This window comes from Thamnophis sirtalis, unplaced genomic scaffold (genome assembly GCF_051295495.1).
Source record: "Thamnophis sirtalis isolate CommonGarterSnake01/CBP01778 unplaced genomic scaffold, rThaSir2_p1.2 scaffold_14, whole genome shotgun sequence".
Taxonomy (NCBI): Eukaryota; Metazoa; Chordata; class Lepidosauria; order Squamata; family Natricidae; genus Thamnophis; species Thamnophis sirtalis.
Window position 1 is genome coordinate 37,033,985 of NW_028261394.1, and position 26,562 is coordinate 37,060,546.

Sequence of the window (26,562 nt, forward strand, 5' to 3'; positions counted from 1 at the left end):
ATGATAAAGATATGGTTGGAAAGGATGATAAAACAACGTATTGAGTTAAAACCAAAAATATTTTTGTTGGGGATATTACCTGAAACCTAAAGAGAATACATATTTAATTATTCATATATTAACTGCAGCTAGAATTGTATTTGCGCAATATTGGAAATGTGAAGGGATTCCTACTGAAGAGAATGGGATTAGGAAAATATTAGAATGTGCAGAAATGAAGAGATTGACATGGGCAATTAAGGAAAAAGAACAATCTGACTATTATATGATATGGGAGGTGTTTTATCAATGGTTAGAGAATAAAAAAGGAAGTTGGAAATAAAATAAGATAAAAGAATAGAAAATGTATGAAGATAGAGATAAGAATAAAATGATCATTGTTAGTAGGCATATGATGAAAATAACTATAATCAATGTTATTATTGTGTTGTATTTGTGCTGATAAACAATGTTATTATTGTATACATAAAAAGAACGTACATGCCAAATTTCAAGTTTGTAGGCTTTACATTCTAGAGATTTGGTGATGAATATGTATGTATGTATGTATGTATGTATGTATGTATGTATGTATGTATGGTTTGTTTGTTTGTTTTCTGAGGTTTTCGCGGGTGTTAGTATGTAGGTCTCTAGTTATTTGGGTTTTCTCCCGCGTAAAATTTTACGCGGGAGAAAAACCGAATAACTAGAGACATATATATATATGGGCATACCAGGGGTTGTGACTTTAAATATATACCTTTCTCCCTGGCTCAGCTGATAACGGATCAGAGCCTGTGGCTTAGTGGTTAACACATCTGCCTAATATGCAATACAGCCCAGGTTCGAATCCCAGTAAGGGTATGGCTAGCTGATGAGAGCTAAATAGCTTGAAATAGATCTATACTAGTCTCCCTTTATTTATTTATCAGCACAAATACTACACACACAAACACACATATTTATAGTCATATAAATGACTATATGTGGTCATATGTGTCATATAGTCATATGTGGAGGGTGATTACGGAGATCAGAGAAGATAAAGATACACTAGAAGGTATATTAAGAAGGAAATGAAGAGACTGGTGGGCTGGTTGCTAAAATAAAGCAACCTCATGGCACACACTTGAAAGTAAACCAGGAAGATTGTAATTGGGGTGTGTGTGTGTCTGTCTGCCAAGAATGCTTATCAACAGGAAATACGTATTTGTAAAGCTTGTAGAAATTATAGGTAGCTAGAAAGCTGATAAAAGGTAACAAGAATTAGACAACTTGCAGACCTCAGCTAAAAGTTAGAAATAGAGAAGGCCTGCGGCAAATGAAATGTGCATTAGATAATTCCTAGGGCATTCATTAACCAAGGGTTAGGAATGGGATAGCTATAGACCAATAGAACAAATTGTAGAATTATTGCTAAAATGTTTATTAGATGATATATCTTGTTATCTCACCTTGTCCCTTCTCCTTTAGTGAAAATGTATAAAACTCACTTAATCCTTTGTTCTTGGCCTTTTGACCAGGAACCCTTTTTCTTGGGAGTACTCCAATAAAAAGCAATCAGAAAACCTGCACCTCTTGTCTGGCGTCCACCAGGCTCAGACCCAAATTGGGGACAAGAAGACTTACAAGATTTAATTGTATAATGCATTATAATTTATGGAAGAATGTTGCAGAGATATTTGCACCCAGACGACACACTGTTTAAGGAAAAAAAATGTACGTATTTAAAAATGGAAAAATAAAAAAGCTTTTACCAAAAAAAAGGAAAGACTTTATTTAAATATTCCCGTTGTGATTGTTTTCCGTGGGTTAGTGGGTCCTTATTTCCCCGTCCCAAAAAAACATTTGTACCCAGTTTTGGGTAATTTACCCATATTTGGAAAGCACTGGTCTATTAGAGCGCGGGCTGAGCGCAACAGAGGTCGGCGCCAGGTCACTCCATCCGTGCCAACTGTTTCCCGGCCGCGCTCAAGGGAGCGCTTCCGATCCTGGCTCGCCCCCAACCTTTCAATTGGGACTAAACATCGGCCTGCGCGTTAAGGCTGCAAGAGGCAGGCAGGCGTGCGCAGGCCTTCGCAGTTGGCGGCCGTTGAACCGAACGGGGCTCCGCGTGCGCCTTTGTTGCCTTTCGGCCGCCTGGCTTGCCATTTGCAAAATCGAGGCGCGCAAAAGGCTCCTCCCGCCACCACCTTCGCCTTGCCCTCCCGAGAGCGGGCTGGCTTTCTCGAAAGGAGGAGCCCCGGCTGTGACGCTGACACGAGGCTTCTCCAGTCGTAGCAAGGAAGACGGGGACGGCCTGGGGCCGCCTTAAGCCGCCGTCCGCATGGATCAGGGCCAGGAGGTGCCGTATGATTTGCGCCGAAGGAATGCTCCGCGACGCGGGCAGCCCGGCAGGTGAGCTTTGCAAGAACGGCGGGGAGGTTGCAAAAAGGGCCGCTCCCGCTGGAAATTGCACTTTTCCCAACTGCCCAGGATCTCTACCGCCATTCCTGGGATTTCTGGGATCGAGATGAGGTGGGTGAGTTGGGAGGGAGGGGTCTTCTACATTGCCCTGGTCTGTTGTCACGTTTCCGTCTCCAAGCCTGGCTTATCCGCTCTTGCTTTCGGTTTCTCTTTCGCTTTGGTGGGGTTCTTTCAAATCACTTTTAAGTCGGATCGGGTTGTGGCCACAGAGGAAGGTTTGGCTGCCAGTCGCCTTTGCGATGCATCCGACAGGCTCTGGACCCCCGAGGTAAAGATTAGAGGCTGGGGTCTGGGGTGTACGTGTGTGTGTGTTTCATTGCATTATGATTGCAAATTGATGGCCAAAAGGAAAATTGATTGGACGGGATAATAGTATACATATTTATTAACATGTGGTCTGCAGGGGGATAAACTATAAGGAGAAAGGTTGTTTAGGGTTCACAAGAGATAAGCCAGATCCCCAATTTGTACTAACAAAGTTTTCTTATCAGGAACTAATAGCTTGTTTGTCAGTTTAGGGATGTTAAAAGCTAATAAACCTTGAACATCACTTTAAAACAAAGAATATAATTCAGATTAAAATACAAACTAGGTTAGTTAACAAATAAGAAGAACCATGTTATTTGCCCCTCAATACCAAGGAAATGTGGTATTTCAGCATCAAGGGGTCGGTTTAGCATTGTGAATTTTTGGGGCAAGCTTCCTTGGTTTCAAGTTTTATTAGAGGACTTCTTGTTCAGTGTATTATTGAATTTATCAGAAGGATGTCATCAACATAGATTTTGCTCCTTATTGTTTCCAAAGCAGGGAGGAGCTGTTGAAAGCAAGTTTCTAAGGGTCCCTTCATCTAGGTGGCATGTACCCTTGGGCATGTCTCTACAAGTTTTCTATTCAGATCTTGGTTGAATACAAGCTTCTCCTTGCCTGGCTTGTAGAGCAAGCAAGAAATCTTGACCCACACAGATTGTCCGTATGGTGAAAGAAGAATAGCCAGATATTTGAATAAGTAGGATGGCAGGATTTATATACTGCTCATCTTAATTGGGCCATAAGAAAGGCCGAGACCCAAAGAATTGAAGCCTTTGAACTCTGGTGCTGGAGAAGACTCCTGCGAGTCCCTTGGACTGCAAGGGGATCAAACCGGTCAGTCCTAGAGGAGATCAACCCTGACTGCTCTTTAGAAGGCCAGAGCCTGAAAATGAAACTCAAATACTTTGGCCACCTAATGAGAAGGAAGGACTCACTGGAGAACAGCCTAATTCTTGATTAAGGGCAAAAGAAGAAGGGGACAAGAGAGAATGAGGTGGCTGGATGGAGTCACAGCAGTAGGCGTGAGCTTAAATGGACTCCAGAAGATGGTAGAGGACAGGAAGGCCAAGAAGAACCTTGTCCATGGGATTGCGATGAGTCAGACACGACTTCGCAACTAACAACAACATGTTAATTTATCATGATTTATTAAATAACTAGATCCATACAGTATAGTGGGCTAAGTAGAAAACCAGATTGGGGAAGTGGTTAAGGTATCAGGCTAGAAATTGGGAGGATGTGAATTCTAGTCCTGCTTTAGAATGGGAAGCTAGCTGGGTCCCCTTAGGCCAGTCACTTTCTCCCAGCTCTAGGAAGAAGGTAACAACTAAATACTTCCCCCAAAAAATTGCCAAGAAAATTGTAGAAACTAATCCAGGCCATTGCCTAAAATAAAAGCTGACTTTTATCCCCCCCAATTAATAATAACAAGCAATCATAGTTTTGCGTCTCATTGTTAAGCCAATGTTACTTTGCTTAGATTGATTTATCCTTATGGCTAGTACTGTGGTTTTCCCTATCCTCCTCTCCAGATGATGCCGAGTTGAAATGATGCTTCTCGCCATTTTTACAGAAGTTTTTTGACTTTCCTTACGTTTTTCCCCTTAGCTCAGACCCTGATAGCCTGGCCAGCAAGAACAGACCCGATTTATCGTATATAGACCCTTGGATTGTGACTCTTCTGTTGGAGTACAAAGAATCTGTAATCAAAACAGATGCACAGCTTGGACATGTCCTGAAGGTGGAGTTTCAAACTTATTTATTTATGTTGTCCTTCCTCCCCTTTATTCAACTTTAGGAATTCAGACCTGTCCTGCATATCCTTGCTTTGTTTTTATTTTGCAACAGACTAGACACAGTTCAGAGCAGTTACAGGCTTAACATTTGGGATGTTGAGAGTGTGTCTTGCACGCAACTACAAAAATTGCATAAGGAAGGTTTTTTTTAAAATTATAAAATGACTCGTGTCATTGGCCTGGCTAATTACAAAATATAGTACCTGTTTACCAAAGGAAACTGGTATCTTATTTCCTGCCGCTTGCTTAACAGCAGTGTTTCTAGACCTGGCTGGGCAATTCTGGAAATTGGTTCACACATCTTAAAGTTGCTAGAGTTGAAAAACATTGCTGTCGATGTCTGGGGAGCTCCTATCTGAGCACCATGTTCCTTCTGTGAAATAACAGCAGCGCCTCTAAACAGAACTCGAGATTGCACTGGGATATCATCGCTTCCATCTTCCAGTAATTATTATGGAGTCCCCAAGAAGCATCATTGTTGTTAAAGATTGCAAATCTTATTTTCTTTCTTCTGTGCCAAGTTCCTGTATTACTACTTCTGTTTTAAACTAAGATAGACACACATGAAAGAACCCGATAGGCAGCCCAAGGAACTACCTGCAGATATTGTAGTGTCTATGATACCCTTTGGCCCATCTCTACTTTACACTGATGGAGAATAGTGAGTCCACGTTCCCCAATAAACTTGGTTTCCAAATGTGTTGGTTATGGTGTAATATTTTTTTTTGCCTCTTTCTTCCCCAGGTTTTGAACGAGCCAAGGGTTTACCAAGATGCTGACCAGGAACCAGAAACAATCCTACATATTGGAGATGGACTTCACTATATTGAAGTGGTGGTTGCAGGCGAAGCTACTAAAATGACAGAACAGTAAGTTTAACTTTGAATTTATTTTGGATTGCAATTCAATATATGGATTTTTACAGCAACCAAAATTTGTTTCTCTTCCATGAACTCTACAATTTTACAAGACCCCTGCATTGCTAGGATCAGAATTTATTGGGATTTATAATTTCATTTTATGATTTATGTGTGCTGTCCATGACCTTTGATGTCTGTGCCTTGTTTTGAGTTTAATAGAGATCTTCAAGCAATAGAATAATAAAATGTATTCTTTCCTTTACACGCTATTAATGATACCCTAGAAAATTCTAATCTCTACATTTGTAAATTCTTTATTTACTCATTTGTTTCTACTCCTTTATTCTTTTTATTTTCTTTCCTTTTTCATTTATATGTTTCCACTAAACATAAATATGTGTGTATAGGTGGTCCTTGATTTACAACCGCAGGTAAGCCCAAATTTTGCGTTGCTAAACATGACAGTTGTTAAGTGAATTTTGCCCCATTTTATGTCCTTTTTACCTCCATTGTTATGTGAATTATGGCAGTTATTAAGTGAATCACGTCATTAAGTCAATCTGGCTTCCCTCATTGACTTTTGATCATGTTACCAGGGGAATGCTGCAATGTCATAAGTGTGAAAACCAGTCGAATCACTTTTTGCAGTGCCATTATAAACAAATGGCTGTAAATCAAGGACTGCCTGTGATATAGCATCCATAAGGATTAATTTATAAATTTTGTGTTTCTACAGAAATTATCATAATTATCTCAAAACCTTCCCCCCCATCACATTTTATCATTCATCTGTAACAAAATATGGCAATCTTGTAGGGATTTGATAATTCCGTATTCAATATTTTTTTTAACATCTTTATCAGGAAGCTATATTTGAATAGTCCTTCAGGAATGGGCGGCATACAAGACCAATCAAACTCAAACTAGTATTTTGGATTCTGGAATTAACGGTTACGTTTTCTTTTAAAGTTGCCAACTTTTTACATACAGTTTCAAAGTCATATTTTCTTGGGAAAATCTATTCTACAAGTTGATCAAAACAATTTACGAGGAGGTGGGGGGGGGCTGTAATCTTTTTTTATATGTGCTGACATAGAAAGTATGTCGATTTTGTTGATAAAAATTGGATTCCCAGCACTCTAAAGAAGCTTGTGGAGCTTTTTAAATTGTGTACAGAATCCTGCCTTTTGCTGATCAATGTGGAAAAATATCAGCTGTACGAGACAGTTTGATACTTTTAAGATTTGCCAATATATTTCTTCCTGTCTATTTCTCAGATCTATGGCTCAGTCTGGATTGTCTGGTATTGTTGACCAGTTCATCATCTTGCAGAATTATAGAGTCAACTTTAAAAGAGCAACTAAAATGGTAAGGTGCACAAAATGCTCTCGTTGTAGTGTTTTCTTTGGAGAAGCACATGCTGATAATGCATTTTGACCCTCCGAAGACATGACATGAAATTTATTGATTTAGAAAATGTATATTGCTGCCTACTTGCACATGACGAATCAAGGGGGCTTACAGGACATAAAAGCATATTAAAGTAATAAAAATAATAAAATAATAATAAAATACTAACACATAGTCCTCGACTTAAAATCACATTTGGGAGCAGAATTTATGTTGCTAAGCAAGTTGTTAAGTGCCCAATTTTAAGATTTTTTTTTTGCCATGGTGGTTAAGCAAATCACTACAGTTGTTAAGCGAATCATGGGTTCATTAAGTGAATCCAATGTCCTTCATTGACTTTGCTTATCAGAAGCTGGCTGGGCAGCTCACATGTGGCGATAATGTGAATTTAGGACACTCTGTCCATTTAAATACAAGCCAGTTGGCAAGCACCTAAATCTTGATCACGTAACTGTGGGGATGCTGCAGATGTTTTAATGCAAGGATTGTTCATAAGTGCCCTTTTTCAGAGACGACATAATTTCAAGCAGTCACTAAATAAATCAGTTGTAAGTCGAGGACAATCCTTATTGTCCTCATGCCATTTTAAAATGCCTATGTAGGAAATAGGAAATCAAAATGAGTTTACTGAAGCATATCGTAATTGAGAAAGAAAGACTGATAAATGGCTGAAATCATACAGTTTACTAACTCAAACTAGAGTGTTTTTTAAAAAATAACAGATTTGTAAAAGGTGCTAAGCACTTTTCCTGCGCTGGTGATAATAGTTAGCATTGGAATGGCATGTCATTTCAATTTAAGAAGCATTAAATTGTAATGATTTACTCTGCAGTCGTGTTGAATTTCAACTTCTCCCTTTTTATCACGTTACAAATTAAAATTCGCTATCAACTTTTGGAAATCACTGGAAGGGCTTAGGTATGGCAGCCAGACTGTAAAATAAAATTAAAAATAAAGAAAAGGGGCCAGACCATAAGGAGGTCTGATTGTGAGATTAAAAAACCCAATTATTAAATCCTCACAACACACAGACAAGCCTGGTTTATAACTCAAAAAGGTTTATTTACAGAAAAATAAAAAGCGTTTCCAAAGGCGGCCTCCAAGCCTTCTCCCAAATGGATCGAGCACAAGGAGAGCAAAGAATAGCATTCAAACAATACATATATAATAAGGAAAAAAGGTTTCTTTATTTATTAAATTTATATTAGCTTGGTCTCAACCCCTGTGGCTCCAGATGTGGGACAAAGCCCATTTTCTGTCAGAATCAAATATTTTTTTAATGATTCTCTGACTGTTGTGCCTTTGACTTAATACTGAGTTTGTGTGTGTGTGTGTGTGTGTAAAAACCTTTATGTTAGAAAGCTGCCCTATAAATTTATTCACATATTTATTTATATGTTTATTTGCAGCTGTCCTTTAGTTTTATTTACATTTCAGATACGGTCCCTCGGGGAGGTAACGAGAACCCCCTTAAATGAAAATGTCCTCCTTCCTATCACAATATGTATTTTTTTTTAAAAAAATAGTTAAATTGGTTTGCTGCCTATCTGAGGCAATGTGAGGGTGATATCCTGTGAAATGTTTATTTATTTAGCGTATGGCAAGCCTGTCAAATGTCTCTAATACAGTGTTTCTCAACCTTGGCAACTTGAAGATGTCCGGACTTCAACTCCCAGAATTCCCCAGCCAGCGAATGCTGGCTGGGGAATTCTGGGAGTTGAAGTCCGGACATCTTCAAGTTGCCAAGGTTGAGAAACACTGCTCTAATAAAGAAACGGGCCTATCTTTGATCAAATTATTTGAGGCTTCTCTCTCTTTTTTTCTCTTGACTTCATTGGCAATTCGCCCTATTTTTGAATCTTGACAGACGCTCCTGCAAGTCGAGGGTCACTTTATTCTTTAAAAGGGATAAAATAATTCATCCCCCCCCCCTGTTTGAGGGAGGGAATCCACCGTTTTTGAGGTTTCCCCTCAAAGTAGGCCTATCGCCAGGCAGAATATATGTATCCTTAAACATACAGTCTCCGATATTTAACTCGCCAGTGGTTTCTGGCCTGAAATGTAGCTTTTTGTGGCCTTTTTGAAGCCTCCCTGAGGAAACATCTCGGCCACCTTTAAATCATGCTTGGCAGCCATTAAAAGCCCTTTTGGGGCTCTGAAAATCTTCCTCCTCAAGGAAAGGAGGACAAAATAGACCCCCATAAAACCCAACTGCTGTTTTTTCTTCCTCTCTCCCAGTGGGTTTTTTGTGAGTTTTGGGAGACTGTTTCCCTCCGAGGAAAACTTTGGATATTCACTTTGGAAACCCTCTTTGCCTTTCAAAAGCCACAACGAATCTCTCTCCTGGGGCCTTTTATTGTTTTATTTTTTAATGCCAGAGAGAGGAAGGGGCTTCATTGGGCAGGGCGGGCCCCTAAATGTGGGAACAGGTTAAGGGTCGCTTTTCCAAGCATCAAAATGTCCCCACTTGATTTTTCTTCCTTCTTTCCTTCATCGAAGGCAACGGAGGGAGAAGCCCCTTCCCTTTTGTAGCTTAGGGTTCATTTTTTTTAGGGGTGGGGGATAATAATTTTAAGGCATCTCATTTGAGCGCCTTCCATCTTCCATTTTTTTCAGGCCTGGCTCAGGAATTCTGAGGGTGGAAGTCCAGAGATCCTTAAATTGCCATAGTTGCTCAACTCCTGCTTTTAGGGCATTTCTATCTTCATTTCGGTTTGAAAAGTCTCCTAGTTGGATCCTTGCCACCTCTTTGTGTATAGCTGGATAGGCCTGAGAATCAGGGACTGGCCTAAAGTCACCAAGGTTGCTTTGGATCCAAGCGGGGATTTGAACTGGGGTCTCCCCAAGTTCAAATTCCACCCTTTTTAACCATCAATACGTCCTGGATCTTGAATTCCACCTATTGGGTGGAGGCCACCTCAGTTGGAGAATCTGCCTTGCTTTGGTGGTTTCTAATCACTGGCCGTGCTGCTTTCTCTCCCATCATTGAGATCAAGTACAGTGTGAGATTTCTCCTTGAGCATCGTTCATTGTGCTTGTTTTTCACTCTTTTCAGGAAGATTGTCGATTTTATCTCATCCTTGAGTGTTTCCAGGTCATGGCCATGAAGAGAGAGGGGGAAAAAGTGCAAAATTGGTGAGACACACAAGAACACTGATCTTAGTTGTGTAGTTGGGGTATCTACTGGGAAGAAGACGGGGGGGCTAAGCTCAAACCCGGAAGATTGCAGAATTGTCTGCATCCCATCCAGCATGCATCCTGTTTTAATCAGGGTTAGAAAATTTAACATAATGAATTCTTTATAAACACTTAACTGCCGCTCAATACCTGCTGTTGTCTGTCGTTGGCTGTCCAACTCTTGCTGTAGAGTTGAGAAGACTTACACATCTAAAAATAGTTAAATTTTGGAAAGAGGAAGGATTAAACATTACAGCAGCACCTAGGTGCCCTTCTGATTTTCAAAAAGCTAAGTTTAGTTAGATTTGATCTTTGGGTGAAAGATCGCACACAGGTCCCAAGGATGTCAGTTAAAGATTGGAAACATGTTCTGCCAGAAGACAGCACTTCTGTTTTCTGCCACATAGTTGTGTCCATGGTCACCAGCAGCTGACTTGAACTTGAGAGGGAATTGACTATCATATTTACCTGGGGATTAAAATAGAAGAACTAGGCCCTCAAGAGAACTATTTTTTTTGTAATTATCTGATTCAGTTGCTCTTTATAATGACACTCCGCTGGGTAGTAGTTTCAGGGATATTTCTTTACCAGATTCCTCCAAACAATGGTAGAGCTGCCTTCACTGGAAAAGCTACATTACATTCAGAAATGTATCTGAATATATCCCGTGTTGAAGTATAGACCAGAGGGAAAACATCAGCATAGGAAATTTTTTATGACAGTTGGTATCACGTCGTAAACTGGTTTAGAATAATGTTTATGTCATAAAATGTTTACCAAATTAATGAGATGCTTGAGGTTCTCCATATGTCAACAATCTGTGTCACTGACCTACTGATTGGATGTAATTTTACTATATGAGTTTTTCTACTGTGATAAAAAAATAACTGAGGATGTTAAATGTCTTTTTATATAGCAATCAGGAGCTGTCAGTCATACAAAAGATAAAGGATCTATGGCAGTAAGTACTTGGTTCTATTCTGTGCACGATCTTAAAATTAGCAGTTTTAAATTTAGGTCTGTTCATAACAACATTATAAACTTTGTAAAATCTTCCTATGTATCATAGAATATTCCAAGTTCTTCTCACATAAATTTCAACGCATAATCTAAAGACTTTAACTTTTTATTGTATTTGACCTCATTATGCATTATGTGAATGGCAGCCTGCCTTCTCATACTTTGAAAAGCAGTAGGACATTTTCTTACTGTGTAATAATTAATGGATAATTAATGAATAAGTCAATAATAAGCAGGATAGTTCTTGTCTTCAGATATAACAGATTTGTTAATCCACTTTCCATTTCCCCAAGAAATGCAACATTAGCTGATCCACCAAAACAACTTTAGTTCCATTCTCATGACCAATTAGTAATACATCATAATCTAGGCCTCATAATGGCTGTTTGAAATGCCGTTTTCATTTTGATTAAAAGGGAAGATAAAGATATTTTTTTCTATCTAGCACAATGTACAAGTCAAAATGTGGTTTAGCTCTAAGAAGCACCTGGCTATAATTAGTAAATTGTGATTTTAGGGCATAACTTAATGTAAAACCACAGCCAAATTTCATTTATTTGGTTAAGAACTTGGTTTAAATATAGTTTAAAGCAGGCATATTCAACATGCAGGCCATAGTCCATATGGGGCCCTGGACAGCTAGCAAGGTGGCCCCACAAGATACAACAAAAATATTAAAAAATAAAGGAAGTTTGTTATTTATGTAGATAAACTATATTAGATACTTTATATGCAGCCCAGTCAATTCCTCGTCACAAGCCAAAAGATTGGCTGCCTGTGGCTTAAAGCAAAGTACAAATTCAGTCAGCTAAATTGATAGCTTGTGTTGGCAGTTGAAATGCACATTGATGTTCAGAGTTGAACATCTCCATGTACCATTTTTATTTGTTTATGCTCATACAAGGTGATGATGGATACCCATCCCGATGAGCTGCCATTGAGGAGAGAACAGAAAAATCTCAAAAGTTACATTCTTGGAAGGTTGAGATTGAGTTAGTAGAAGCTTGGAGAAAGCAAAAAGAATTTTCTATAGAGAGATTCATGATGTTAATTGAAGAAGAGGTCTGAAGGCTTGACAGGTTACTGTCATGCTTAACTCTTGATGCAGTTTGATTATATATTTCAGGAAAGGTTTTGCGGCGCAGATGTGGTTCAACTCAGGTACGTTAGATTAAATGTTGGCGGCTTTTAAAATGAAATTTAGTGAAAAGGGGGGTCAGTATTAAGTGGGTTCCTCTGATTTTCTATGTTATATTTCATTGTAGAACAAATCTTGTTTGTGTTTTATATCTCCCAATAGAGAATTTATTCAGGCCACTTAAAGGCTAAAACATTTATAACAGCTCCTTCCTAAATTGTATTTTTTTCATAACATAACTTTTTCACCTTGTGAGATAACTGTTTACCTTCAGGCCGGAATGTATACAAAAATGATGCCAATGCATTTCTGAAAATGACATTTGATTAAAAAAAATTAGTTTAGAATCGCCAGTCCCATATCAGGATTGTCAACATTGAGGGCAGCATCAGGGCTGTGGTTGACCTCAGGATGGGCATGGCTGATTGGGACGGGCCAGCTGGGTGGGTGTGGCCAGCTTGATGTCACTCACTGGGCATGGACATCTGAGTGGGCAGTGCCAGACTGCTGGCATGTTTCCTCTTCACACTGGGTAGACCGGGCCAAAGCCATGCTGGCCTGATATTTCCTCTTCGCATTAGGTAGACTGGCCCGAAGCGACGTGAGCTGGCCCCTTACATTTTTCAGGCTGGCCCCACAGGCCACCTCCAGCCTCCAGGCTTTGTGTTTGATACCCCTATTCTATATCATTCAGTCTTAAAGCGAAATGTTATGGGATCTTGCTTGTAAACCTATTGTCTATTTACAATATGTTTTTTCTTGTTCAGGACAAGAATCACAAACGGTTTCCCAAGTATTGAAAGATATAAACCATGATCAGCTGAACAATTTGAAACAAAATGCTAAGGATTGTCTCAACTTATTAGGCACCAGCCAACTGTTGGACTCTGCGCAAGTGGCCATGTATTCAGACACTAAGTGGCAACTGGAACGGAAACAAAATAAGGTTGGTGTTTACACATCTTCTGTGCCCTGGTTATGACACCGCAATTAATTGAAATTGAAGGTAATTCAGTAAATTCCTCTCTGGCGAAGGAATGCATAATGGAAAATTGGGAAATATAAAGAAGGAAATCTGTTAGAATGTATTCTTTATTTATTTATTCATTCATTCATTCATTCATTCATTCATTCATTCATTCCTAACTACAGGAATTACTGTGGTCATATGATTAAAATTTAGGGACTTGGCAACTGGCATGTACAGTTGCGGTGGGTCACGTGATCACTACTTGCAGTCTTCCAAAGGGGCTTCCATCAAGGAAATCCAATGGGGAGACCTGGATTCTCTTAACAACTGTGTGATTCACTTAATGACCATGGCCCAAAAATTCATAAAATCAGACATGTCTCATTTAACCACAAAGCTCCAGTTCCAATTGTGGTCTTAAATCCAGACTCCCTGAACTAGGCTTTGAGTTCTCAAAACAGTGGACTATTATTTTCTATTATTTTTAGAAGTATTTTTAGAGTTACTTGATTCCTAGGTTAAGAATGAAAGCAGCAGAAATTGGAAGAACTTGGCACTCGGCTGTGAAAGAGCAGCTCAGAATACTTATACATTGTTTAAAGCAGAAACATTTTGATTTCAGATGCACCAAGATACCTTCACAGTTCCTGCTGAATACCTGGTGATCAGTGCAGAAAATGAGGCATCACTTTCCCAGTCCTACATATCAAGTGAGTGCTAGAATCGGGGGCCAGATTTATGGATGAAAATGGATTGGTTTGGAATCCCCCCCCCCCCCGGCAGTATTCCTGATTTCTAACTACAGGTAGTCCGCAACACAACAATTCATATAGTGACTGTTCAAAATTCCAAATGCAGCAGTGGTGGGATTTTGTGCGCGTGGCTTGGTGGGTGTGGCAGAGGAAGGCTACTGCAAAATCCCTATTCCCTCCCCACTCCTGGGAGAAGGATACTGCAAAATCTCCATTCCCACTCCACTCCAGAGGAAGGATACTGCAAAATCCCCACCCCACTAAACTGCTCTCCAGCTCCGTTTGTTAGAGGGCAACAAAAGAAGACCCAGCCGATCAGCTGGGACTCAGGAGGCAGCGAATAGATGGGGGTGGAGCCAGTCAGAGGTGGTATTTGCCGGTTCTCAGAACTACTTGAAATTTCTGCTATCGGTTCCCCAGAACCGGCTGAGTACCACCTCTGAACGGCACTGCAAAAAAGTGACTTATGACCATTTTTCATACTGATGACCTTTGCAGCAGCCCCATGTTCACATTCAAAATTCTGATGCTCAGCAGCTGCTTTGTACTTATGACCGTTGCTGTGTCCGAAGGTTACATGATCCCCTTTTGCAGTCTTTTGACAAGCAAAATCAACAGGGAAGCCATATTCACTTTAAAACCTTGTTACTAATTGATCAACTGCAGTGATTCAATTAGCAATTGTGGCAAGAAAGGTTGTAACATTGGGCAAAGTTCACCAAATGTCTCGCTTAACAACATACATTTTGGGCTCAATTGTGGTCGTAGGTCAAGGGCTACCCTGTATACAAGTGTTGTTGAATGTCACAATTGTGGCAAGTAGTGGCATACCTCAGACTTGGAATTGAAGCTGAAATTTTGCTTGCATCTATCCAGCTTTTTATATAAGATGGCTAGACATAAAACTGTAAATGGACTAGGTTTTAAGTTCACAAGATTTTTGTAGTTTTTATTGACTGCTAAGGACTGCCCATCCTGCAGTCTTTAGCATCAAGAGGTATGTATATCCTGTGGATTCAGTTATAGTATCATGTGGATATTTTTTCTTTTGAAAAAATCAAGAATAAAAAGAAAAAGTAAAGAGAATTGGATATACTTGGAAAACGGTGGCTTCTAGCAATTTAGGTAGCTCTCTTAAATCAATGTTGGGTATCACAAATGTATAGACTTAGACTAAAACAAAGGAATTCCCAGGCCCAGTTGGTTAAATTAAGCTATATTGCATTCCTTTTAATTTGTTCCTGAAGCACCTGCAAAGTATGTGTTATTATCTATTTTGGATTCCAACATTGGCTGTTGCAATGCCACAAATTGAATCCTTAAGTTCACTTGTATTAGTGATGGCGAACCTTTTTTGGCTGGCGTGCCAAAAGCGGGGAAGCACAGGAGGGGAGTTGTGCACGGGTGTGCCACACCCATAATGCTATGTGCACAACCTCAGCGCACAAGCACACACGACCAGCGCTCCCCCCTGTTTTTGGCATGCTTTTTTCGTCCTCCCCAAGTTCCAGAGGCTTTATAGGAGGCCCCCGGAGGCCCTCCGGAGGCTTCAGGAGCTTCCCTGAAGCCTCCGGAGTGTGAAAAACCGGCCCTACCTGGAAACCAGAAGTTCAGGAACTGGCTTTTTACGCTGTGGAGACCTCAAGGAAGGCCTCCGGAACGGCCTCAAAAGAAGGCCAAAGTCCGCTGGCCAGCTGACAGGGCAACACCTCGCGTGCCCTGACAAATGGCTTCGTGTGCGACTTGTGGCACACATTCCATAGGTTCGCCATCATGGATCTAATGTGATACCCTTTGGCAGGGAGTGGGCGCTGATAGCTAAACTCTCCTTTTTCTCAGGTAATCTTCAAGCTGTTCCTGAAGATGATGAAAACGTTCAAGAAGATGATGAGAGCACTGTATCCTTTTTCAGTGGTGAGTAGCATTGGTTGTCTTTTGTGAACTTGCAAGTGCATTTTAAATTTTTTACAAAAAGGAATATTAACCCCAAAGACTTGGGAATCAACATTCAGAAAACTTCTTTAAAAAAAAAGGTTTTCACAGAGGTTGATTATCCAAGCCAATCAATATTTTGTAGTTATTATTCGTGTTTGATGTACTTTTTAAATCATATGTACGCCAAAGAAAGCCGTTCTGTTTCTGTTCCCATCTTTTTTCTTTTTGTACTTTTATTTTGCTTTTTCCTGATCTTCTGTTTTTTCAATTCTTTTTTTCTGGTTCATTTTCTGGAGATCAGCACCGCCCGCTAGAGTCGGGAACGTCTAGCATATATATACGAACTTTGGCATGTATGTTCCTCTTGGCTTCTAGGTGTTCACTAAGAAAGGTTTTTTTTTTAAATGACCATTAGATCATTAGTATTTCTTATAGAGTAATTAACACGATTTGACGCTAAGGAGTTCTACTTCCCCTCCCCATCTGAAAAGAACTCTGTTCCAATTGCCAGTTGACTCACATTCCGTTACCTTAGTTCGAACTGGGGCTCCTTACACTACTAAGTACCTCACCAAAATGTCTACACCTTCCACCTCTGGAACTGCTTCCGGACTCAAGGCGGCAGGAGCGATATTCCCTTACGTGTTTCAATCACCGACCACCATCATATATAAATTATTAATGCCTAGAACCAACAATAACTTATTTAAAAGACTGAACTTCAAAGTCTGCACAATTGTATCTCTTAGAAAAAAAAGTAAAATGGCTTGTTGCAGAATGGTATATATAGGCCATTAAGCCTTTAGGGACAGAGTTGCTCAAATATTACATTTTGTCATGCTCCCGTATACAGAGTGTCACATGATTTCCACCTGCCCCTGTTTTTACACTGTGTATCCTGGGTGATGTTTTTAGTTGCATTGACCACCAGGAGACACCATTCAACCAGGTTCGCTACCGCCTCTTCCAAAGGACCGCAAGTAAAACCTTGAATGTAGGGGGCATGACATAACGTGACATCTGTTTCTCTCTCTGAGAGTATAATCGACGACATAAAGTATATGGTATAATGAATAAATATAAAGAGTATAAGGAGACCATATGATAAGTCAGTTTGGGCTAGTGATTAAGGCACTGAGCCAAAAACCAGGAGAGCCATGAGTTCTAGTCCCATCTTAGACCTGAAAGCCCCTGGGTGACTTTGGGCCATTCAGTCTTTCTCAGCCCAACTCATCTCCCAGGGCTGCTGCTATGGGGAAAATAGGAGGAGGAAGGAGTATTAAGAATTATGTGCAGCTTGATATCAAATAAATAAAAGCAAACAATATTGGGCTTGCGAATCCGGCTATTGTAATACAGACCAGTAACTCTACTTTCAAAACCTAACACTGTTTATGAAGTCTATTCAGAAGACCTTCCTAAATCAGCTTTTGAATGAGCTTAGGTGAATTTACACTATATTGCCAAAAGTATTCGCTCACCCATCCAAATAAGCAGAATCAGGTGTTCCAATCACTTCCGTGGCCACAGGTGTATAAAATCAAGTACCTAGGCATGCAGACAGTTTTGACAAACATTTGTGAAAGAATGGGTCGCTCTCAGGAGCTCAATGAATTCCAGCGTGGAACTGTGATAGGATGCCACCTGTGCAACAAATCCAGTTGTGAAATTTCCTCGCTCCTAAATATTCCACAGTCAACTGTCAGCTGTATTATAAGAACGTGGAAGTGTTTGGGAACGACAGCAACTTGGCCACGAAGTGGTAGGCCATATAAACATGCCCAACATCAGTGTGTGACCTCACAAATGCGCTTCTGGAGGAATGGTCAAAAATTCCCATAAACACACTCCTGAACCTTGTGGACAGCCTTCCCAGAAGAGTTGAAGCTGTTATAGCTGCAAAGGGTGGACCGACGTCATATTGAACCCTATGGATTAGGAATGGGATGTCACTTACAATAAGTTCATATGCAAGTAAAGGCAGATGAGCGAATACTTTTGCCAATAGAGTGTACTTCCTATTTCTTGAACTCTTCATTCTGAACACAGGTCCATCTGTTTGACAGCATTTGGGTCAGAATGGATTCCTATAATCCTTTGCAATGTTTCAATATTGCTGCTCTTTATGACCTTATTTTGACTTTCTCTGCCTTTTTTAAGGGGGAAGATGTTAATTTGATTTTCTTTCCATAGCAGATTCTGCAAGTTTGGATGGTTCTTTAGAAAACCCCTGGGATGCGGTCCCTGGGATAACCTTGAGCGCCTCCAGTGGTGAGTGAGATCAAAAGCTGACCATCGCCTTTAATCACTATTTCTCCATAACATTAGGAGGAAAACATTACAGGTATTCCTCCACTTACAACCGTTCGTTTAGTGACTGTTCAAAGTTACAACAGCCCTGAAAAAAGTGACTTACAACCATTTTTCACACTTAACGACCGTTGCAGCATCTCTGTGGTCATGTGATTTATATTCGGATGCTTGGCAACTGACTCACATTTATGACAGTTGCAGTGTCCTGGAGTTACGTGATTCCCGCTTAATGAATTTCTCACTTAACATAAATTTTGGGCTCAATTCTGGTTGTAAGTTGAGGACCACCTCTACTTGTTTCTGCATCCCCCTTGAAAAAACCTGTTAAATCAAGTGTTTGATAGGGGCTATTGGCTTTTACTATTAACACCCTACCCCTTTTCTAGCAACAGGCTAATTATATCTTTTATTTATAATATAACAATATTTTTCAGAAATTTCATGCAAGAGTAGGAGGGAAACCGTTATTAAACATGGCATAGCCAAAACTTTGATGCTGCTCGTGTTTTCTTAAGACCGATAGCCAATTTTGTTTGATTCTATAATTGAAATCATGTTTAATGAATACGTTACATTGGTTCGCCCGCCACACAAACTGAAAGCAAGTGAGCCCGTTTTAAAGGTTATCAAAATGTCTGAATCTTAAAATTAAAACAGAAGCAACAAAAAAAGTCACCAAACAGCCATACCGAACCCTTTGCAAATGAATCTGCACCCCTCGGTTATGTGTCTTACATTGATCTAATCTTCCTTTTATGCTAGCCTTTGTACCTCTGACCGAAATGATGATGAGAATGGAGGTTAAGGTTGCAACACAAAGATCCCAGCAAGTTCCTCAATTCCTAATGAAACGTTAAAATATGGGCAAATTGGATTGCAGTAAAATCTCATGCCGTTTAATCTTGAGAAGAGGGCAGGGAGCAATGTTTCGTTTGCAAAGGTGTTCCCTATTTAGAGAACCGTCGGCTGCACTTTGATAAAAGTATGAGAAGCTTCCTAGTGGTGCATTCGTCTTCTTCTTAAAGTTGTTTGTGCACTAGATGTAGGATATCTGTTTCCAGGTATTGTGGCTCCATGTTACATGTCCCAAAGGTGTTTTTTCAAAAGACGACTGGACTTTATTTTTTTTCCTTGAAGATATTTCACTTCTCATCCAAGAAGCTTCCTTCAGTTCTCAGTGGAAGAAGGCAACGACTGCTTCAGAATTGAAGAAGCTTCTTGGATGAGAAGTGAAATGTCTTCAAGGGAAAAAAATAAAGTCCAGGTGCCTTTTGAAAACACACCTTTGGGACAACCATTACCGTGGTGATTTAGAATCTCCATAGACTTAAAAACCACTGATTTTTTTTTCTCTCTCTCTTTTTTTTTGCACTTTGACAGAAGCTTCTGGCACATCCCACGGCCTTCCCCAGATGCAGCAAATGCTTTTGGCCAGTCCTGCTGAGGAAGCAAACCCAGACTCCAACATTTCACATTTCCTGGAGCCTCGTGATTATATGTTTTGCCCTAGGTCTTATCCCGCCCCACCACCGGACTGTCCGTCACTGTTTCATTATCAGAGCATGGAATTTCTCATCGAACCGGCCAATCCGACACCTGCCCTGGTGACGTCAGCCACATCAGGCCAGGCCAGGGAATTGGCAGACAGCCTTCCTTGTGGGCAGCTGTTAAATAAATCCCCCCTTCATAATTCTGGGTTTCCTTTTTCTCCTGTTCGTCATTCCAACGAGGACGACTTCTCCTTAGAGCCGGTGTCTGAAAATAGGGACGATTGTCTGTCCTTTGCCCACAGAGCTAAAGGGATGACAATTAGGTCGAAATACTTTGAAATGGAGCAAGACACATCAGCTCAATCGATACGGCTGTCAAATAAAGGAGGACCTTCCAAAACCCCCAGTTGTAGTGGTAACAATCTGGAAGATGGAGGGCATTGCTTTACTGAGACGGTTACAAAAACTAGTACTCCAAATAGGAGATGTACAAATCAGTACTTTGCCTTGAAATTTTCACGCATCCCCAGGAAAAGGCGGTTGGAGGAGTTTCTGCATGAGCAGTTGCAGCTATCTGCCAGTTGTATAGAGAGACATCTGGAAAAAAGAAGCGAGCAGGAACCAACAGGAATTGTCACCAGGCAATCAAAGCAAACTGGAGTTCAACAAAAGGTAAATCTGCCCTCCGAGGGAAGGAAAATAATGAATCTCTCGATAGCTTTGGTTCATGAACCAGAGTCAGAGTGGAATGAGAGGAAATGCCTTTGCAAAAGAAATTCCACTCTCCTCTCTCGGCATAGTTTTGCGTGTATGTTTCGGTTGCCGATATAAATTTATATTGATCAGTAAAACATTGCCGATGCAGGTAATCCTTGACTTTGCCATAATTGAGCCTGGCAAATGACAACCTAGATTTTATCACTTTTTCGAGGTGGTCCTTCAAGTGAACTCATTGTTTACTAAGAATGGAGAATCGGAATAACACCTTGTTTTTCTGCAAAAACATCAAAAATTGGGGTTGTGTGACCACAGGACACCTGCAAATGGCCATAAATGCTGGCTGGTTGCAAGCACCCAAAATAACCAGCGAGTAGTTGTCAGACGCAGTTAGTGGGACGCAGTGGGTAAGACACTGAGCTTGTCCATCAGAAAGGTCAGTAGTTCGATGGTTCGAATCTTTATCGCCGCATAACTGAGTGAGCTCCCATTACTTGTCCCAGCTTCTGCCAACCTAGCAGTTCGAAAGCATGTAAAAATGCAAGTAGAAAAAATAGGGACCACTTTTGGTGGGAAGGTAACAGCGTTCCGTGCACCTTTGGCGTTTAGTCATGCCAGCCACATGACCACGGACATCTTCGGATTGCGCTGGCTCTTCGGCTTTGAAACAGGTGAACACCGCCCCCTAGAGTCGGGAACGACCAGCACATAAGTGCGAGAGGAATCTTTACCTTTAGTTGACAGAACTTCAGAATAACATCGTAAGTACTTTTTTGGGGGAAGGTGTCTGTCATTAATTCAAACAGTCACTGCACCATTGTAGTAAGTTTAGAACTACCTTTAATTATATTTAGTGAGAGACCATAAGGTGGCAATGTTTAACATAAGATTTTCTCATTTGTGGAATGCCAGTCCTTAACCTGCGACCACAATTGAGCCCAAAATTTATGTTGCTGAGACATTTGTTAAGTGAATCACTGCAATTGTTGCAGTGCCTAGGTGGCGCAGTGGTTAGAGTGCTGTACTGCAGGCCACATCAGCTGACTGCTATCTGCAGTTCAGCAGTTCGAATCTCACCGGCTCAAGGTTGACTCAGCCCTCCATCCTTCCGAGTTGGGTGAAATGAGGACCCAGACTGTGGGGGCGATATGCTGACTCTGTAAACCGCTTAGAGAGGGCTGAAAGCCCTATGAAGTGGTATATAAGTCTAACTGCTATTGCTATTGCTAATTGTTAAATGAACCTGGCTTCCCCATTGACTTTGCTTGTCAGAAGCGTGCAAAAGGTGATCACATGACCCCTGGGCACTGCAACCGTCATAAATATGGACCAGTTGCCAAGCGTCCGAATTTTTATGATGTGACCATGGGGATGCTCCAGTGGTCGTAAGTTTGTAAAGCAGCTGTCCCTTTGTAACATTGAATGGTCGCTAAATGAGCTGTTGTAAGTTGAGGACTACCTTTAGTTGAACTTGGGTGAGCACACTTTGGATACCTGTGGGAAACCATATTGCTGGTTTCTTACTCAACTCCTCCTAAGTCTTCCCTCATCCTCAAATTGTTCCAAAATAGCGATTTAAATATGACTAAAATTTTTAAAAATAACAAGGATTCACTTTGCTTCTCTTTCTCTCTCTCTCCCTCTCCCCCTCTCTCTCTTTCACTCTTAGGAGAATGAGGAAGAAGACAGTATTAACCATCTACATAACCCATCTACATCAGAACTCTGCTCTCAAGTGCTGTCTGCAAGGTTAGTTTCTTTCTTAGCTAGTCACACATATCATGGGAAGGGTGTTACATGTGCTGGGCAGGGGTGGTATTCACTTAACTTCCTTATCCGTTTGCAAATGTGAGCACACACCCTTGCTTCGCTCACACATGCCACATCTGTGCATGCGCTCAGCCTTCCACGTGTGTGCTTTGGCTAAAAAAAAAGGCCTAAATGGGATGCCATAGAACCGGGGAGGGTGGGCTGGGCCACCCATGATTTGTGCAAACTGGTCTGAACCGGCAGAATACCACCTCTGGTGCTGGGCCAGAAGAACCATATATTTATGGAGAACAATTTGTGGAGCAACTGCCGCTTTCCATAAAATCATCCTATAATAACTCCACATTTTTGCTCCTGAGACCCAACACATTTGAATATTTGCTTACCTTCCAGTCTCGTGCTTTCATGTTTCTTGTTTTTGATCTCTAGGATCTCGAGAACGTCACTGGAATGGGCGCGCTGGGTTTTCAACAACTCCGAGAAGCAATAAACTTCCCAAAGCTTTTTTGATCTCAGGCTGAGTTACCTAGACATTTTTGTTATTGTTAAACTGTTTGGTTTTTTGTTGTTGTTGTTAATTCTGTTTTTCTGAAGATATGTTGTTCCGATTTCACATGCAGAAAAGGAAAGATCCCATCACCTTTTCATCTGATTGTTTGGATGTCTCCAGCAAAGATTGCTTTGATTTTTTGATAATGAAGATGTGCCACCTGCTACGTTATGGGGAAGCTGTGTTTTTTTACAGTTGGTTATAAATACAATGCAAAGAAATTTAGCCTTTAAAAGCTGACATATGGAAACTACAGTTCCTAAGCTAGTGTGCTTGCTGGCATGCAAAACCTGTAAATTTATCTGCAATAAGGGATTTACAGGTATTTTAAGGAGTATATCCAGTTTTGAAGTTAGAGAGGATCGGTAACCTACGGTGCCTTTAGAGCTGGTCCATTTTGCTCCCTTAAGAGACTTACACTTTAGATAGAGAAATTTATTCTGTGTTACATGTTGCACAATTCACTTGCACCTTAAATTTCAGGAGTTTGTCCAGAGTTAAATCCACAAAGCATCAGCACGTAGCTAGAACCACATGGTGGTTTTCAATGCAGTGAAGTCTAGAATACAACATTTCATTCATGGGTCTCCTTCCAGTCTGGTTTGTTGCAGTGAGTGAGATTCCAGTAGTAAGCCTACAAACCATGACGACAAATAACTCTCTGATGTTATTCTCCAGCGACAGAATTTATATCCTCATGCTTCTAAAGTGGCAAGTTCCAGTACAGGTTATGCTTGATACTCATGAATCTCTTTTATCTCTGTTACAACATGAAGAAATGGAAGTAATTGCTTCTTGTAGCCTTCATAGTTCAGAATTTTATAAAGAACTTTCTTTGTCTGTTGTCAGTCTGCTATCCATTTCGTTAGATAACTATGCAGGAAAGCAATACTAAAATTTGTAGAGCATTGCAGGAGACACATATATGCTGTGTGTCATTAAGGTAACTTGAGGCTCGCATTGAGAAAGACCATGGAAGAAGGTAAAACGCCCATTATTCTAATAGAAATTCATCTAGTGAAATGCTACACAAATTAAAACATTTCTTGCTTTAAGGGGTGAATGGTTTCTACAACGGTATATATTTGTTTAAAAAAAATTGCCATAAAGTTGTTAAACAATTGTAAGCCAACATCAGTATGCATTAAAATGTTATTTTTAATCATTTTTGTCATTTCCTCCTTTCATTTAATTACAAAATACTTCATATAGCTTACATGCTTGATAAAATGTTTTGAAAATTAAAACAAATTAGGAAAAATACAACAGCACAGCTCTCGATAAAAAATATACCTTGTGTGCCAATTTTCCAAATTCGAGCACAGTCACTCAAACATAGTTTGAAAGTTAAAATAAAATTCTGTGATTCTTTGCTTTAAAATAAGGACCTTAATGTAAATAAGTTGGCTGTTTGTGCTAGAATATTTTTTAAAAGATGCATGCAATAATCACCTGGTACTAGATGGCAGATACCCAAGTACAGTTACAAGGAGCTCAACTCCCACTGAGCGTCTCTTGTGGTTGAGGATGATTGGTAATTGAACCATTATGCCAAAATGTTATCTGTGTGGAAACAGGTTCGTGTGTATGTGGCGTTGCGCTAGTAGACACTGTTGTGAGAACTCTACATCTGCATATATCCTTCATTTATCTTAACTGTGGTGTGGTTCATAAGTCTTCCTTCTTCTGTCCATCCAAATTCACCGATAGCCGGAAGCAAAAGCTTTTTTTCAGTCTTCCTCAAAGAATGCCTTCAGATGATGGGATTCTGAACTTTCCCCAATGGCCGGAAACGTCTCAACTGAAAGTTAGATAAGCTTTCCAGTCCTCTGGAGAATATAACTCAGATTAGCTGAGCACCACATATTGTTTCCTTCCAGTGTCTGAAAAAAAGGCTAGTGGTGAAAGTACCAAATACTCTACGAAAAAGCTGCAATTTTTTTTTCAGAGTATGTATCTATATTTAACACAGTGTTTAGTTGCAGGCTATCAGTGTGGAGAAATATGTACTTACCCTTTCGTCTATGTGCTAGTGCTTCGGATGTAAGGAGCTTGTAACAAGTTAAGCGATTCATATTGTAAAAACTATTTCCTAGAGCCTCCTTGAAAGCCAATGGATTTAGGGTAAGGTGTTTGCTTTAAGGAGAAGGCCGCAGATCCTGATTCGTGAGACAAGGCTACGGGTTAAGCATCTTCACAATGAGTTTGAACAGAAACCCCAAGCTTGGTGTGATGCCACGATCGATGAAAAGTCTTCTCCATTCCTCCCATCTTCTCTGCCACAGCAAAGCACTTCTGAATCTTGGAGCAATGTTAATGGAGCCGAGAGGAGAGGCCTAATCACACCAGAATAAACGAGATGGGAACGACTGCAAATTCGCAGATTTAATCGTGGACAGGAGGAGCTGCCACCTGCTTTGGGTTAACCTGGCTGAAAGCTGCTACGATGCACACTGCGCCTCCTACCTTGTTCACACCAAACTTCTTGTTGGTGCCAGCAAATATTGGTTCTAGCATGACAGTATTGTTCCTAGACTGCAAAAGGATGTGGACAGAAGGAAATAAGACCTTAAGGACAAATATGGTGTAGGATAGCAGCGGAGTAAGTTTGCTATGAAAGACATGTACCTGGTTTAACTGAGTGCCTGCTTTTAACTCCCCCCCCTACAAACCACACACTAGCCTAGTCTCAAACTTCCAAAACATACAATGCAAGGCAAGCAAGTTTAGTGTATGTAAAACAACCCCCATCCCGCCTGTTGGTGGTTCTCAGTTTCTGGCACTATCAAATTTGTCACATCTGGTACCAACTGTACAACTTCTGCTGGAAAAGACCCGTCTCCTGCAGACTTGAGATTTTGGCTTTTCTCACACAAACCGTTAGAATACTGGGCACTTTGATGAGCGTGTACAAGGATGAAAGATGAAACGGGGCGATCCAGAAAGACGTGCAGGGGATTAGATGCCACTATCCATCACTGGAAATCCCAGTTCTTCCAGCCAAGGAGCTATGGGAGGGCCGGTCCCTTGTTCATCCTTGTACCAAAGAACTTGCACCCTCGCCGCTGGCTGTTGCTTCAAACCGTAAGCCTTCACTCTGTCCTCCTTCAATAGAGCAGCCATCATGCAGAATCATTCAATGCTCGTGTATTGGAGACTTGGAGAGGGGCACAGCAGTTCTTTGGTCTAACGCTGTATTTTGTGCATTCTTTAGAGTTTGTTCTATAGCTTGGGGCAGCTCTTCTTCTGTTTCTTCTCTTGAGTCGGAGTCCACCACATTCTGTTCTTGTGGGGGAGGGCCTAGAAAAAAGTCCCCGCAAATGATCAACACAACTGGATTGATTGACAAGAGCCCAATTCCCAGAAGCAAGGGGACCCCAAGAAATCAGAATTGAGAGAACTTCTTGCAAAGGATGCTTTAATGCTCTTCAAACAACATAGGGCACTCAATGGAGGTTGGCTGAGCATCATAAGTTCTAGGTGATTCTATCCCTGCTTTGATTATGAGCCGTAGTGGCGCAGTGGTTAGAGTGCAGTACTGCAGGCTGCTTCTACTGACTGCCAGCTGCCAGCAGTTTGGCAGTTCAAATCTCATCAGGCTCAAGGTTGACTCATCCTTCCATCCTTCCAAGGTGGGTAACATGAGGACCCAGATTATTGGGGGCAAGAGGCTGATTATGTAAACCGCTTAGAAAGGGCTGTAAAAGCGCTGTGAAGCTGTATATAAGTCTAAGTGCTAATGCTGTTGCCGTTCCATCCATCCATCCATCCATCCATCCATCCATCCATCCATCCATCCATCCATCCATCCATCCATCCATCCATCCATCCATGATGAGCAGTGGTTAGAATGCAGTATTGCAGGCTAACTCTGCCAACTGCCAGCAGTTAAATTCTCACGGCTCAAGGT

General features: G+C 40.8%; 2 protein-coding genes across 4 annotated transcripts in view; one reads left to right on the forward strand and one right to left on the reverse strand.

Annotated features, from left to right (window-relative positions):
- Nucleotides 1-2,094: 2,094 nt before the first annotated feature.
- LOC106552258 (uncharacterized) lies at nucleotides 2,095-23,817 on the forward strand. Of its 3 annotated transcripts, none has more exons than XM_014070483.2 (14): nucleotides 2,095-2,376; nucleotides 4,363-4,495; nucleotides 5,295-5,419; nucleotides 6,688-6,778; nucleotides 9,876-9,955; nucleotides 10,914-10,958; nucleotides 12,144-12,178; nucleotides 12,923-13,101; nucleotides 13,748-13,835; nucleotides 15,717-15,791; nucleotides 18,006-18,083; nucleotides 19,506-20,287; nucleotides 22,002-22,081; nucleotides 22,532-23,817. In XM_014070483.2, exons 1-14 carry the CDS (start codon nucleotides 2,306-2,308, stop codon nucleotides 22,590-22,592), a joined length of 1,923 nt encoding a protein of 640 aa, XP_013925958.2. In that variant the 5' UTR covers nucleotides 2,095-2,305; the 3' UTR covers nucleotides 22,593-23,817. The 3 variants fall into 3 exon arrangements, with proteins under 3 accessions (XP_013925958.2, XP_013925959.2, XP_013925961.2); XM_014070484.2 differs by having other exon boundaries at nucleotides 18,009-18,083; XM_014070486.2 differs by lacking the exon at nucleotides 2,095-2,376 and adding an exon at nucleotides 2,651-2,713.
- CARMIL2 (capping protein regulator and myosin 1 linker 2) overlaps nucleotides 23,793-26,562 on the reverse strand; it is a 95,675-nt gene continuing 92,905 nt past the window's right edge. The window contains exon 39 of the mRNA XM_087729303.1: nucleotides 23,793-25,952. Within this exon, the coding sequence (XP_087585429.1) occupies nucleotides 25,789-25,952 (164 nt within the window). The 3' untranslated portion in view covers nucleotides 23,793-25,788. The remainder of the gene's footprint in view (nucleotides 25,953-26,562) is intronic.

What these genes read in the sequence shown, in the direction of transcription:
- LOC106552258 (XM_014070483.2), top strand. Translation starts at nt 2,306, where the DNA reads ATGGATCAGGGCCAGGAGGTGCCGTATGATTTGCGCCGAAGGAATGCT. An exon ending in GCAGATGTGGTTCAACTCAG is followed by an intron (nt 12,179 to 12,922) that starts GTACGTTAGATT and finishes TTTCTTGTTCAG; the next exon opens with GACAAGAATCACAAACGGTT. An exon ending in AACCTTGAGCGCCTCCAGTG is followed by an intron (nt 18,084 to 19,505) that starts GTGAGTGAGATC and finishes GCACTTTGACAG; the next exon opens with AAGCTTCTGGCACATCCCAC.